At 42.3% G+C, this 16,247-nt stretch overlaps 1 protein-coding gene across 1 annotated transcript in view; it reads left to right on the forward strand.

Moving 5' to 3' along the window:
• Positions 1-1,133: 1,133 nt before the first annotated feature.
• The window catches only part of EEIG2 (EEIG family member 2), an 82,680-nt gene continuing 67,566 nt past the window's right edge, over positions 1,134-16,247 (forward strand). The window contains exon 1 of the mRNA XM_086391543.1: positions 1,134-1,658. Within this exon, the coding sequence (XP_086247669.1) occupies positions 1,519-1,658 (140 nt within the window). The 5' untranslated portion in view covers positions 1,134-1,518. The remainder of the gene's footprint in view (positions 1,659-16,247) is intronic.

The raw sequence follows: 16,247 nt of genomic DNA on the forward strand, positions 1-16,247 counted from the left end.
ATTCACCACCAACTCCCAACCCCAGACTCCTAAACTCTGCCCCTGGCTTTTTACCTTCATTTCCTCTGCCTGGAACACACCCTATTTCCACAACCCACTTTGTCCCAAATTCTGTTCATTCTTTGAAATTCAGAACACTAGTTAGTATCAATTACTTTAACTGCTTTCCCTTCCGATCTCGAGACAAACTGTCTTCATGCTAAACAAACACACGTGGTACGTTTTCTTTTTTAAGGACCGATTTATATATATATGTATACATATATATATCTCTCTCTCAGTAAATCATAAAACAGTTGAGGTCAGGGTTTTTATGTGGTTTTTTGTTTTGTTGTTATTTTTTAAAATAAGTCATTGGGTCTTCATAGTGACCAACATTTTAGGTGATTAAAAATATTTTTATGTGAATGAATGCATGAATAAATGAGTGAACTGGAAACGAGGATCTTTTCAGTTGCAGCCGTTCAGAGAGATTACTGCGAAGGTTAATAATTTAGATTGAAAACAGGAATATTATGTAAGTAAGCAGGCAAGACACATGCAACAACATACACATGCCTATAGAGGGCAGGTAGTTGCTATGCATCTATGGACACTTTATTTTTAGGCTTTTCAATCTCGGTTTGGACAGACTACATTTTAGAAAGAAAGGTATTATTTTAATCTTTTCTGTACTCTTTTATCCTGGATGACAGGAATTAAAGAATAAACAAGAGAAAACGTCTGTAGCAGTCAGTGCCTGAGTCCTCAGCACATTTTAATCCTTTCTTTTCCTTCATCATTTTATATGAGGAGGCTCGTGAATTTTAGTTTTAGGATTTCAAATTGACGAAAAGAACGTCGTGGAGATTCTGATTCACTCTATTAATCCATGACTCTCAAACCCAAGGGGAAAAAAATATCGCTGAAGAGGGAGGGGGAGAAAGGAGGCGGAGCAAAATAAAGAAAGGCCGAGAGGAAGCTGTAGAAGGAAGTTCCTTTTTGGTAGGATTTGTTTTTTTTTTTAACCCGAGAGAGGCGTGACACCCTAACTGCCGTCGCGGGTCAGTTTCCCTGCGAAGCGCCCGCCCGCCCCGAATTTCCTCGCCAGCCCTCCCCACTTCCGCCCAGCGGTGCGCTGCCGGCCGCGGCCGCTGGGGGCGCCGCTGGGCCCGTGGCGCTGAGAAGGCGGCGGCAGCGGCGGTTCTCCTAGCTTCGCCTCTCCTCCCAGACGGGCGGCGGCGGTGGCGGCAGCAAGCTGCACACGGAAAGGGCTCCCACTGCTCAGCCGAGCTGCAGCACGACCACTCCCCGCGGGCGGGCGGGGTCGCGGCCGCCGCCGCGCTCGGACCCGAGTTGCCGCAAGAAGACGCTGCGGCGGCCGGACCTCGGCGCCCCCCGGCCGCGCCCCCGCGCGCAGCTAGCGGCCCGGGCCATGGGGCTGGGAGGGCCCGGGGCTCGACCGAGTTGAAGCGGCGGCGCCGGCCCGCGCGCCCCTTGGGGCCGCCCCCGCACCCCGCTCGCCGGCGTCTGGCTCTCATGATGATGAAGAAGAAGAAGTTTAAGTTTAAGGTGGACTTCGAGCTCGAGGAGCTCTCCTCGGTGCCCTTCGTCAACGGGGTCCTCTTCTGCAAGATGCGGCTGCTGGACGGCGGCAGCTTCACCGCCGAGTCCCCCAGGTAACGCGCCCGCCGCGCCGCCGGCTGCTCCGGAGCAGCTGGATGGGCAACATCTCTTGACGCAGCCCCTTAACTCCAGGAGGGCGGCCAGCCTCGTGAGCTTTTCTTTCTCTAGGGACCAGTCTGAGTGAATCGATCTGCACAAAGTGCTTCGCAAATGGGTTTTCGGCTGGGGTAGCCACCTGTGCTCATGATTCCAGATGGTTCCTGGGATCTGCTCTTCCCTCCTCAGTTCTCCAGGAATGGGAGCGATGGTCAGAAGGGAGAGGATGCTTCTGGTTTCTCTTCAGACCTTTCCATGTTTGTGAGATGCAGAGTGGAACTTGAGCTGTTGTTAGAACAAAAATAACCCAAACTGCTCGAGTTCCAGGAGCGCCGGCTCTGAACAGAATCTGCCTGTACATTTATTTAGCTTTTCTCTTTATGCCTGTCGGTTGCTGAAGTGCTCGGGCGCCCAGGATGCCCAGGCCTTGTCAGACTTGAGTCAAGTGTTCCCTGGAGACAGGACAAGTCTGTGTCTCATCTCAGAGCTGCGTGTCCAGTTACGCCCAAACACTCACTGAATGACCAGTCTTGAAGTGACCGCTAGTTGCTCTCAGTGTGGAGGACTTAGAACCAGAAGCACAGCCCAGACCTTGTTCTCATTTGGGGTTTTTCTGTTTTGTTTTTTTTTTTTTTTTTTTTCCGTTGTATTGGTCTCATTTTGAAATGCGCCCCTGGGCCTCTCAGGGAGCGTTATTGGCAGATTACAGAATGAAGTCAGGAGTGGTAGTGTTCCTTGAGTCATGCCAGACTATTTGTAGATTGACAGATATCCTGTAGGGTAAGTGTTCCTTAGGAAAAGAGAAAATTTGCGGAATTTAAAAAAATGAACTTTTAAGGAATAAGGCTTTTAGTTAATGCTTATTTTCTCATTAGTGCTGTACATGGACTTTATCCTAAAATATACTCTGTTTTCCTTTTGTCATCTCTATTAATTATGTAAAGGAAATAATGTCCGTGGGTTGTGGAGTTGGGACGGCAATATTGAAGCCTGTGAAAGCCAGAAAATGTAATTGTCTTGTTGACTAAAGCAAGAGAGTTATGAAGCAATATTGATTCTCAGAATTTTTTTTTTTTTTTTTTAAAGATCAGCTGAGGAATTTAAGTGTGTGTATGTGTTAGTCACTCACTTGTGCCCAACTCTGTGACCCCATGAACTGCAGCCCGCCAGGCTCTTCTGTCCTTGGAATTCTCCAGGCAAGAATACTGAAGTGAATTGCCATTTCCTTCTCCAGGGGATCTTCCAGACCCAGGGATCAAGCCCAGGTCTTCTGCATTGCAGGCAGATCCTTGCTGTCTGAGCCATCAGGGAAGCCCCATTTTTTTAAAATTAAACTAATATGATGATACATCCGCTGCAGTCATTTTTAACACACTGGTGAGAGAACAGTGTTCGGAGAAGGCAATGGCACCCCACTCCAGTACTCTTGCCTGGAGAAGGAGGAGGAGGAGCCTGGTGGGCTGCAGCCCATGGGTCTCGAAGAGTCGGACACAACTGAGCGACTTCACTTTCACTTTTCACCTTCATGCATTGGAGAAGGAAACGGCAACCCACTCCAGTGTTCTTGCCTGGAGAATTCCAGGGACCGGGGAGCCTGGTGAGCTGCCGTCTGTGTGGTCGCACAGAGTCGGACACGACTGAAGCGACTTAGCAGCAGTAGCAGCAGCAAGAGAACAGTGTTACTCAGAATGGTGGAATAAACATTGTACCAGCTCTTAAGGTGGAAAGCCAAAGCCAATTTTTGAATGTTTCTGTAGGTGCAAATGACAGTCTTATTCTGTCCTGTGACACTCCCATCCCCTGGCTCCTGGCAGTTAGACCAGCTCTCCTGGCCCAGTGGTGACACCTGGTGGTCAGGGTATTTCTCTACTCCCTGCTTTCTCCCTCATTGACTTGATTCATACCAATTATGAATCAGTTATCCGGGTATTGTAGGCAGTCGTTTATTTGGCAAATATGAATAGACTAAACCCTTTAGGCTTCCCAAGTGGCGTTAGTGGTAAAGAACCTGCCTGCCAATGCAGGATACATAAGAGAAGTAGGTTCTATACCTGTGAAGGGAAGATTCCCTGGAAGAGGGTGTGGCAGTCCACTCCAGAAGCCTTGCATGGGGAACCCCTATGGGCAGAGGAGCCTGATGGGCTACAGTCCATAGGGTCACAAAGAGTCTGACACAACTGAAGCGATAGAGCAAGCACGCACGCAAACCTTTTAAATGTATTATCTTCTCTCACTGCAAGCTTGTAAGGTAGGAATCCCCATTTTGTAGATGAATGAACTGAGATACCTTTCCCGAGGTCCCCACATCTGGTAAATGAAATGCCAAAATTGGAATTCAGGTCTGTATAATTTCAAGCAGATTAATGTCAGATAAAGTACAAAGTTGTGTGCTGTGCTGAATAGGGAATTTCCCATTGTAGTTAATGAGCAAGGGGTGTGATTTGAGTTGGAGTTAGCAAGATCGAAAAAGGAAAAGTAGAGTATCCTGTATGAAATTTATCCCTTTCTTTTCCAACTAAAATGTGACTATAATCAAAGTCAGTTAGATTAAAAATATGCTGTGTATAACCAACCAGGCAACACCTATTTAGTTTGAAAGGAAGCGATTTATAATAAGGAGCCTGTTCCTTATTAGGTAGAGATAGTTGATAATAAATCTAAGACCAAGAGTATGGAATGAGGCGGATCTGAACCTAAATCCTAGCTCCACCATGGCAGATCTATAAAATAGAAATCATCGCTGGCTTATGTGGGTGTTGTGAGAATTTAGTAAGATGATGCACCTAAAACAGCTACCACAATGCTCTGGCACCTAATTGACATTTAAAGAGAAGACAAGGAGCTTATCTAAGAGGGTTTGTTTCCATTACATGTTATACTTCTTTTCTCCTGGCGACTATGAAAATGTTGAGTTGAAAAAGATTACCTCATTTTAGAAGAAAAAGAAAGAAAACCAGGAATACTTAAAGGATGTGAATTATTTAAAAATTGTGTAACTTTATTTGTGGATACCAGTTTAGGCAGTGTATCTTTAAATAAATGCTAGATTTTAATTGTTTAAAAAATTGCCTGTGCTTTGGCAAAAATCAAATATAGTTAACATCTAACATTTCTACCGTAGAAATATTCATTGAATTACGTAGAAAAGGGTTAATTTAGCAGACCCGAGACTGCTTTCCGTAGAAAGGCCAGCTTACAGTGTTTTTGTTGGCATCTGGGAACCTCAACAATCAATAGTTGCCTACACTGACATAAAACTTTAAAGTGGCTCATTGTGCCTGAACTACAGTGTGATTTGTGCTGAATACTTTCTGGGAGTCTGGGATTTTGGCCTGTGCTGGGCAGAGGGTGCCCACATGACCAGCTCAGGGGAGGCGGGCAGGGGGGGGACCCTTAGGTACTGCATCTCTAATGAGCTTCCTTGGTAGACACATGTGTTGTCCCAGTTTGATACCTGAGAAGTTGGTTCTTGGTGACTCCACTGGGAGAGAGCTCTTGGAAGCTTGCACTTGGCTTCTCAGGGCTTTGTTCCATGCACTTTTCTCCTTTACTGATTCTGTTTGTATCTTTTTGCTGTAGTTCATCTTAGACATGAGTATGACTATATGCTGAGTCCTGTGAATCCTCCTAATGGATCACTGAGCCTGGAGATGGTTGTGGGGACCTCCTGATGGATGCATGAACCTACATAAACTAATAATTCATTTTGTTAAAGAAAAGCTTTGGAGGTACACAGCAAATTATAAACATACTTGGTTTTCTGCAAACATTAAAGCTGTAGATCATTCATTGTTTCAGATCAGATCAGATCAGATTAGTTGCTCAGTCGTGTCCAACTCTTTGCGACCCCATGAATCACAGCACGCCAGGCCTCCCTGTCCATCACCAACTCCCAGAGTTCACTCAGACTCATGTCCATCGAGTCAGTGATGCCATCCAGCCATCTCATCCTCTGCTGTCCCCTTCTCCTCTTGCCCCTAGTCCCTCCCAGCATCAGAGTCTTTTCCAATGAGTCAACTCTTCGCATGAGGTGGCCAAAGTACTGGAGTTTCAGCTTTAGCGTCATTCCTTCCAAAGAAATCCCAGGGCTGATCTCCTTCAGAATGGACTGGTTGGATCTCCTTGCAGTCCAAGGGACTCTCAAGAGTCTTCTCCAACACCACAGTTCAAAAGCATCAATTCTTCGGCGCTCAGCCTTCTTCACAGTCCAACTCTCACATCCATACATGACCACAGGAAAAACCATAGCCTTGACTAGACGAACCTTTGTTGGCAAAGTAATGTCTCTGCTTTTGAATATGCTATCTAGGTTGGTCATAACTTTGCTTCCAAGGAGTAAGCGTCTTTTAATTTCATGGCTGCAGTCACCATCTGCAGGGATGTTGGAGCCCAGAAAAATAAAGTCTGACACTGTTTCCACTGTTTCCCCGTCTATTTCCCATGAAGTAATGGGACCGGATGCCGTGATCTTTGTTTTCTGAATGTTGAGCTTTAAGCCAACTTTTTTACTCTCCACTTTGACTTTCATCAAGAGGCTTTTTAGTTCCTCTTCACTTTCTGCCATAAGGGTGGTATCATCTGCATATCTGAGGTTATTGATATTTCTCCCGGCAATCTTGATTCCAGCTCGTGTTTCTTCCAGTCCAGCGATGTTTCTCATGATGTACTCTGTATATAAGTTAAATAAACAGGGTGACAGTATACAGCCTTGATGTACTCCTTTTCCTATTTGGAACCAGTCTGTTGTTCCATGTCCAGTTCTAACTGTTGCTTCCTGACCTGCATATAAATTTCTCAAGAGGCAGATCAGGTAGTCTGCTATTCCCATCTCTTGAAGAATTTTCCACAGTTTATTGTGATCCACACAGTCAAAGGTTTTGGCATAGTCAGTAAAGCAGAAATAGATGTTTTTCTGGAACTCTCTTGCTTTTTCCATTATCTAGCGAATGTTGGCAATTTGATCTCTGGTTCCTCTGCCTTTTCTAAAACCAGCTTGAACATCAGGAAGTTCACGGTTCACATATTGCTGAAGCCTGACTTGGAGAATTTTGAGCATTACTTTACTGGTGTGTGAGATGAGTGCAATTGTGCGGTAGTTTGAGCATTCTTTGGCATTGCCTTTCTTTGGGACCAAATACTAATTTTGGTTTTAACAAGTTTCTAGCTGTCTGTCAGGGGCTATGAAAAGTACAACAGCTATAAAGGCCCATAAGGCAGTTACCTCTACTTAAGGAAATTAGATCATACACGTATAATTGCTTGACAGTAGGAGACAGTATCATTTAGTGCCTAATCAATGAGTCAGACAGTATGTGGATATTGTTGAAATTCTGACAGTAAAGAGTTTATTTACAGCTGTAAAGGTTATGAAAACCACATCAGCTTTTCAACTGTGCATGCTGGGCGGATGAATTTGTGTTGAGGAAGTGTGGGTGGGAGGACTGATTGAGCAAGTTGGTAATAGGAGTTGGTGATAGATCAGCCTGATTGCTCAGAGAGTTCACATTAAACTTCTAGCAGAATATAGAGACTTTGAGTGCCATTATAAAGAATTTACTTTCCACTGCTCATAGGATAAGAGTCGATTTAAGATTCTTACACTAAGTTGTAACGTGATTAAAGTGCTTTTAAGCTGGCTGTTGGGCTGATGTTCTTTGTATTCAAATAGGAATAGATTAGAAATGAGGAGACAAATTACAAGTCTATTAAAATAACCCAGGCAAAGTGATTAAGAAAATGAACGTGGAGGCTTTCATGTATTAATAAATCACTGATGAAATGATAACGCTATGGCAAATGACTTGATGACAAGACAGAGTAAAGAAGTCAAGAAAAATTTTGTTTCATTTTGTTGAGGGGAATATATATATATATATATATATATATATATATATATATTATTAAGGAGGATTGAAGAGGTCAGTTTTATGTTTACCATCCTACTTTGAGTGACAGCCTGATAAGCAGTTGGAGATATTTTTAGTGTGGATTTCTTAGGTTCTGGTAAGCCTGCTTACTGAATTTTTCATCTAGAATTTCCTTACATGATTTTGCCCTTTTAAAGATTATTATTGTGCTCTGTGGAATGAAAGCAGGGAGGGAAGCTCAACAGGGAGGGAAATATATATATATGTGTATGTGTGTATATATATATATATATATGTGTGTGTGTGTGTGTGTGTATATATATAATTATAACTGATTCCCTGTTGTTATACAGCAGAAACCAACACAACATTGTAAAGCAATTATCCGCCAATAAAAAAAAAAGATTGTTATCAAAAATTATTCTTGAAAGGATCCAGCTTCTTAAAGAAGGTGTATCCAGTGAAGGGGCTTCCTAGGTGGCTCAGTGGTAAAGAACCCACTTGCCAATGCAGGAGACATAGGAGACCCAGGTTCAACCCCTGGATTGAGAAGATCCCTGGAAGAAGGAAATGGCAACCTATCCAGTCCTCTTGCCTGGGAATTCCCATGGACAGAGGAGTCTGGCGGGCTACAGTCCACAGGGTCATAAAAAAGTTGGACACGACTTAGCGACTGAGCAATAACATCATCCAGTGAAGAGGTTAGGAAAAAATATAAAGATTAAAAGATATTTATTTGTAATAAATGTTATTAAAATGATCAGCTATTTATATACTATAAACATACATTGTATGATTATAGTGATCTAATAAACTGAAGCCAAATTATTGCCTAGTAAAATATTTTTGAAGACCTTTCAAAAAGACAGAATATTACATTAAAATCTTTTCAGAACACTTAACTTTATAAAAGCATTCAAATCACTTTTGAGGTTTACTGAGACTATCAGAACAGATTTAATTTCTGGTCTGCTTTAATAAAGAATATAATAAGAAAATTTTCCTGTATTTTTTAGGATTTCCGAGTTTGCTTCATTTTTTTCTTTTGTGTGTGTGTGTGTGTGTGTGTGCTCATAGCTAAATATTTTTCTAAGTTTCACATGAACTTGGGGCAGAAAACCACGTGAATCCAGGGAGTGTCTGGGAAGCTAATGAGCACATCTGTATCGGATCTTTTACTTTGTAAACAAACTGAAGGGGTTTTTTTCTGTTTGGCCAGAGTATATTTTCATGTTTTCAAGGTTTTAGTTCTCTGCACATTGTGTACTTCTTTTTAGTAAACTTTTCCCTTATTGCAAAAATAATACATACTCATGTGGAAAACGTAGAAAATAGAAGAGAAAAAGAACAAAAGTTGCGTGTAAGTGGACCAACTAGAGATAATTACTATTATTAGTATTTTGATGTATAACCTAGGAGCCTTTATTGATCCACACATACACACACACACACACACACACACACACACACATCCCCCACACACTTATCACATACTTTATTTTTAAAACCAAAGTGCAGTCATACCATTCTTACATTCTTCTCATTTAATGATTCTTCCCATATCATTATTCAATTAATTTATTTTTAATAGCTGTATACCATTCCATTGTATAAATGTGTGCAGTTAGTTTGCTGAACAAAACCCTTTTTGAAAGTCTTTCTTCTTTGCTTTTTTTTAATTAACATTTTTATAAACACACTAAACTGAGCATCTTTAAAGTCAAATTTTGCACACATCATTATTTTTTAAGGATTAGCACTTAGAAATGAAATTATTGAGTCAAAGAGCACTTTTAAAGCTTTTGATTTATATATCAATATATTACTAACTTGCCCTTTGGTACATTAAATTGAATTTAAGATGAAAGAATTACTAATAAGTAGCAAATGCAGAAAATAACCAGCGTTAGAAAATGCTCTTTGACCATATGGCACAAAATTATTTATACACTGACCAGAAATGAGATTATCTGTTCACTTTATAGCAGTAGCTAGAACTTTACTTATGTGTCAGGAACTTTTCTGGGCTTCTCTGGTGGCTTAGACTGTAAAAGAATCTGCCTGCAATGCAGGAGACCCAGGTTCAATCCCTGAGTTGGGAAGATCCCCTGGAGAAGCGAATGGCAACGCACTCCAGTTGAGTCTAGGCACTCTTGCCTAGACTAGAATTCCATGGACAGAGGAGCCTGGTGAGCTACAGTCCGTGGGGTTGCAAAGAGTTGGACATGACTGAGTGACTAACACACACACACAAGAACTTTTCTAAGCCTTCACATCCTCAAAATAATCCTAGGAGGAAGGTACTATTATTACGTTATCACTATTACTACTGCTATTACTCTCGTTTTATTCCTAAGGAAACAGAAGCCAAAGAGGTGCTGAAAATGAACACAGCTAGTAAGTGGCCAAGCAGGGAGTCAGTCTGACTTCAGGGTATGCCGTTAGTCACAGAACTCTGCTGTCTCTCAATTTTTATGTTATGTGTTAAACATCTTATGTTTTAACAAACCAGTAATAATATATATAGTATGTTTTCTGAATGCTGCTGCTGCTGCTGCTAAGTCGCTTCAGTCATGTCCGACTCTGTGCAACCCAGTGGACGGCAGCCCACCAGGCTCCCCTGTCCCTGGGATTCTCCAGGCAAGAACACTGGAGTGGGTTTCTGAATGCTAGTGTCAGAAAACTGGTTCCAGCGTGCCACACCTCTAAACAAGTCTTTAGACCTGGCCTGTTTAGATTTGCCCAAGGTTATTGTATGTGGAAGGTAAGAAACATAGTACTCAGGCACATACTGGTTTTTTTCCCAAGGTGTGACTTTCCACCCATAAGTCCTCAAAACTGTTTCATTAATGGATAGTTGTAAAATTGTTATTAATGCCATTTACACTAGGAAGTTAATATTCACTATTGTATCACTGAGTCTTGCACACTAGGCAGTTTATAAATATTTATTGAAAGAATGCAGATATTTGAAGAAAAAATCAATTGTAGCTTTGCTAAGAATGACAAATACACAGAAATTCCCAAATTATATATATAGGGAAGTCATATGGGGAAATCACTGCAGATGGTGATTGCAGCCATGAAATTAAAAGACTTTTACTCCTTAGAAGGAAAGTTATGACCAACGTAGACAGCATATTAAAAAAGCAGAGACATTACTTTGTCAACAAAGGTCTGTCTAGTCAAGGCTATGGTTTTTCCAGTGGTCATGTATGGATGTGAGAGTTGGACTACAAAGAAAGCTGAGTGCTGAAGAATTGATGCTTTTGAACTGTGGTGTTGGAGAAGACTCTTGAGAGTCCCTTGGACTGCAAGGAGATCCAGCCAGTCCATCCTAAAGGAGATCAGTCCTGGGTGTTCATTGGAAGGAATGATGTTGAAGCTGAAACTCCAATATTTTGACCACCTGATGTGAAGAGTGGCCTCATTTGAAAGGCCTCATGTGAAGACTCATTTGAAAAGACCTTGATATTGGGAAAGATTGAAGGCAGGAGGAGAAGGGGACGACTCAATGGACATGAGTTTGGGTAAACTCTGGGAGTTGGTGATGGACAGGGAGGCCTGGCGTGCTGTGATTCATGGGGTCACAAAGAGTCAGACATGACTGAGCGACTAAACTGACTGAACTGATTGGGAAATAAATGCTGTTCTCTATACACAGCTTATAAGAATTAGTATTCACTTTGGGGTGTCAGCCTTTGAGGAATATTATCAGGTAGAGATCCAGGGAACTATATTAAGCGAGTTTCAGGAGAAAATGATGGTGTTCAAATACTAAGGAATGAGCGTGTATATTTATATATTTTACATTCCTAATTTTATTTATTACAAAATCCCTTTTATAGAGGTAAAATCCCTTTTGCCTCCTACTGGGTTAGGATATATATCAACTTTTGTAACACATACATTTGAAAGATAACAAGTGGCCTAAACAAGCTGATGTGGTGGCTCTGATCTGTCAAGTTACCAGGGGCCCTGACTCTTTATCTTGTTGCTCTTTCAGGTCCAGGGTATTGTTCTTTTCCACAGGGACTAAGTTGGCTCACCCCACATCCGAATTCCAGCCACCGGGAAGGAGGAAAGGGGAAGGGGAGGTCTTTTTTGCTCATAGCCCATTGACCAGAACTTGAGCAGGAGAATACATCCAGCCCCAAGAAAGCTGAGAAATGTCATCTCTGCTGGGTGTCCATTTACCCAGCAGAAGATTCAGTTATGATAAAGAGAAGGGGAAGACAGTTATCAGGGGACAGTTAGCTTCTGCCATTCTTCTCTTTTAGAGAAGAAAAAGTTGATCTGCAGGAAAGCAACCTAATTTGTTCAAGGTCACACATCAATTAAATGAAAAATATTTGAAAGACTGTCCCATAAAGAGAGAACAGACTTAACACTGGGTAGATCAGAGAGAACCAAGGACCAGTGGGGAAATGTTAAAGATGGCATGTTTCTATTCAATATAATAACAGAAAAAATAATCTCCAACATTTAAAGGAATGCAGTAGTTAGTGAACAGGCTGCCTTGTCCATTTGTCAGGAATGTTATCCTTCATTAGAAGGATGGGTGACCCTAGGTGAGTCTTACAGCTCTTACTCCAGGATTTCTATCATACAGGACCCCAAAAAGTTTGTTCAGGGTCCTGTATGATCTTATGGAAGAACCCAAAGGAATTTTTTGGCCAACCCAATATGGTGACTGCAGCCATGAAATTAAAAGACGCTTATTCCTTGGAAGGAAAGTTATGACCAACCTAGATAGCATATTCAAAAGCAGAGACATTACTTTGCCAACAAAGGTCTGTCTAGTCAAGGTTATGGTTTTTCCAGTGGTCATGTATGGATGGGAGAGTTGGACTGTGAAGAAGGCTGAGCGCGGAAGAATTGATGCTTTTGAACTGTGGTGTTGGAGAAGACTCTTGAGAGTCCCTTGGACTGCAAGGAGATCCAGCCAGTCCATTCTGAAGGAGATCAGCCCTGGGATTTCTTTGGAAGGAATGACGCTAAAGCTGAAACTCCAGTACTTTGGCCACCTCATGCGAAGAGTTGACTCATTGGAAAAGACTCTGATGCTGGGAGGGATGGGGGTCAGGAGGAGAAGGGGACGACAGAGGATGAGATGGCTGGATGGCATCACTGACTCGATGGACGTGAGTTTGAGTGAGCTCTGGGAGTCGGTGATGGACAGGGAGGCCTGGCGTGCTGCGATTCATGGGGTTGCAAAGAGTTGGACACGACTGAGCAACTGAACTGAATATGATTAAGTGTTCAATTTTATTTCCTAATAAACTGCTCTTCCTGTGTGTGCCAAATGTGTGTATGTTTCTGTCTCCTTGATCCTCTTTCCTATTTTCACCTCTTCTTTACCATTCTTTTAGTTGATTGACATTCCAGGCATTCTTCAAGATCTAGATCAAATGTCTCATTGGTTTTATGCCCACATCTGTCCCAGACTACAGTCCACCCACTGCTTTTCTCCAGTACTTATTTCACATACTGTGTTCTTAATATGTATATATTATTATTTGTTGAATAAATGAAATCTTTTCTCACCATCCCTAATATGATTTTACCTCTTACTCAATTCCTGTAGTTCTTGTTTCTACCATTCATTTCACCCAAACTCATTCCTTTAATTACCTGTAAAGAGTTCCATGCAGTGTAAAATATTCAGGTGTTGTTCAGTTGCTAAGTTGTGTCCAACTCTTTGGAACCCCATGGACTGCAGCACGCCACCCTTCCCTGCCCTTCACTATCTCCTGGAGTTTGCTCAAACTCACATCCATTAAGTCAGTGATGCCATCCAACCCTCTCATCTTCTGTTGCCCCCTTCTCCTCCTGCCCTTAATATTTCCCAGCATCAGGGTTTTTTCCAGTGAGTCAGCTCTTCGCATCAGGTGGCCGAAGTACTGGAGCTTCAACTTCAGCGTCAATCCTTCCAATGAATATTCAGGGTTGATTTCCTTAAGGATTGACTGGTTTGATCTCCTTGCTGTTCAGGGGACTCCAAAGAGTCTTATCCAGCACCACAATTCAAAAGCCTCAGTTCTTTAGTGCTCAGCCGCCTTTATGGTCTGACTCTCACATCTGTACATGACTACTGGAAAAACCATTGCTTTGACTAGACCTTTGCTGGCAAAGTAATGTCCCCGGTTTTTAATGTGCTATCTAGGTTTGTCATAGTTTTTCTTCCAAGGAGCAAGTGTCTTAAGTTCATGGCTACAGTCACCATCCTCAGTGATTTTGGAACCCTCCAAAAATAAAATCTCTCACTGCTTCCACTTTTCCCTCTTCTGTTTGCCATGAAGTGTTGAGACTGGATGCCATAATCTTTGTTTTATGAATGTTAAATTTTAAGCCAGCTTTTTCACTTTCCTCTTTCACGCTCATCAAGAAACTTTCTAGTTTCTCTTCTCTTTCTGCCATTAGATTGGTATTATCTGCATATCTGAGATTGTTCATATTTCTCCCAGCAATCTTGATTCCAGCTTGTGCTTCATCCAGCCAGGCATTTTGCATGATGTACTCTGCTTATAAGTTAAATAAACAGGGTAACAAAATACAGCCTTGATGTACTCCTTTCTCAATTTGAACCAGTCTGTTATTCCACGTCTGGTTCTAACTGTTGCTTCTTGATCTGCATACAGGTTTCTCAGGAGGCAGGTATGGTGATCTGTTATTCCCATCTCTTAAAGAATTTTCCAGTTTGTCGTGATCCACACAAAGGCTTTAGTGTAGTCAGTGAAACAGAAGTAGATGTGTGTTTAACATTCCCATCTCTTTAGTAGAAATAAATGTGTGTTTACACGTTCCCATCTCTTTAGTAGAAATAAATACAAGAAAGGGTAGGAAAAATGTTTACCTGGTTTTGTTTTGGGTGGGGGAGTGTTAGAGGAAGTATCATAGAAGATAATTCCTTAGCAAGATTTTGAAAAAAGTCTCACTGGAGAATAAATGGGACAGTAGAAGGAACACTATGCACAGTGGCAAGGAACAGCAGCATGGTGTGTGCTGGAAGCCCTATGCGTTTAGTGGTTATTACTGCTGCCACATAGGAAACAAGAGAGAGTGGGCTTGCTTGGATGCTGTAAGCTCCAGGGAACCAAGAGCAGAGGAGTGACTTATGCAAAGTTAGTAGGTTAGCTTAGGGCTGGAGTTTAAGAGAATTCTCATCTGATGACCTTAGCTTTCTCAGTAGGAATCCAGAAAGATGAGGGATATGAGGATAATGATTGAAGACCAGAAAAGCTTCTATAAGGAATAGGAGAGGTAGATGATCAAAGACAAGGTCCAACTGAAATTTCAAACATGAATTTTAGCGATGGCAATGTGCATGTTCGTGCTTCTTTCTCTGGAGAAAGTCTAGAGAGTGAGCGAGGTCCAGTGTATAGGTGTTACTGAAATGGTGTGAGGATAGGCATAAGTCAAAGGACTCTGGGTCTAGGATGTTAGGTTATTTGCAGAATGTTAAAACAGCCAGAGAATAAGAGTGTTACATAGCCAGATGTCATGTGCCTCATGCTGGAAGTAGTAGAGTTGGAGCCTATAAGTGGCACCAAGGATTTGGGGAAATGCTCGCACTGCTTCCTGTGGAAGATGGGAGTGGAAAATAAATATCTACCCTATAGGGCTTTGCAGCCATGAAATTAAAAGATGCTTACTCCTTGGAAGGAAAGTTATGACCAACCTAGATAGCATATTCAAAAGCAGAGACATTACTTTGCCAACAAAAGTCCGTCTAGTCAAGGCTATGGTTTTTCCAGTGGTCATGTATGGGTGTGAGAGTTGGACTGTGAAGAAAGCTGAGTGCTGAAGAATTGATGCTTTTGAACTGTGGTGTTGGAGAAGACTCTTGAGAGTCCCTTGGACTGCAAGTGATCCAACCAGTCCATTCTGAAGGAGATCAGCCCTGGGATTTCTTTGGAAGGACTGATGCTAAAGCTGAAACTCCAGTACTTTGGCCACCTCATGCGAAGAGTTGACTCACTGGAAAAAGACTCTGATGCTGGGAGGGATTGGGGTCAGGAGGAGAAGGGGACGACAGAGGATGAGATGGCTGGATGGCATCACTGACTCGATGGACATGAGTTTGGGTGAACTCCGGGAGTTGGTGATGGACAGGGAGGCCTGGCGTGCTGCAATTCATGGGGTCGCAAAGAGTCGGACACGACTGAGCGACTGAACTGAACTGATAGGGCTTCCACACAAGTAGTGTGCTCACGAGACAGCCAGGGTTCAGTTAGGCAGTGGACTATTAAGTGAAGAGAATTTAAGAGTTTGTTTAGCCCTGGAACCAGGGTTTCATGTGATGTGGTATAATGAGTTGGGGGAGAGAGCATTCTGAAGATGTAGGGAGAATAAGGTAACCAGGACTTGAACTGTAGTCTTTCCCTGTGGATTAGAGGAATGAAAGGTATACACAGAACTCAATGGCCTTAAGATTTCCAGTATGGGTATAAAATAAATTAGGATTGTATCCAAGGACGAGGTAATACAGGACACATTCCCCAGCTTCTCCTTCTAGGAGAGCAAGAATGAGGCCATATTAGGTCATGCCTTTTACTACCTAGGAGTCCTTGCCTGCTTTTATTGTCTGTGTCTCTCTCTGACACCCTCCATATACAAATTTAGTCTTCATCCACACTGATCTCTTCACTCTCATTTCAGAGAACAAACTGTTCTTTC

This window comes from Bos grunniens, chromosome 3 (genome assembly GCF_055505025.1).
Source record: "Bos grunniens cultivar Pamir isolate PY7600 chromosome 3, Bosgru_T2T1.0, whole genome shotgun sequence".
NCBI lineage: Eukaryota > Metazoa > Chordata > Mammalia > Artiodactyla > Bovidae > Bos > Bos grunniens.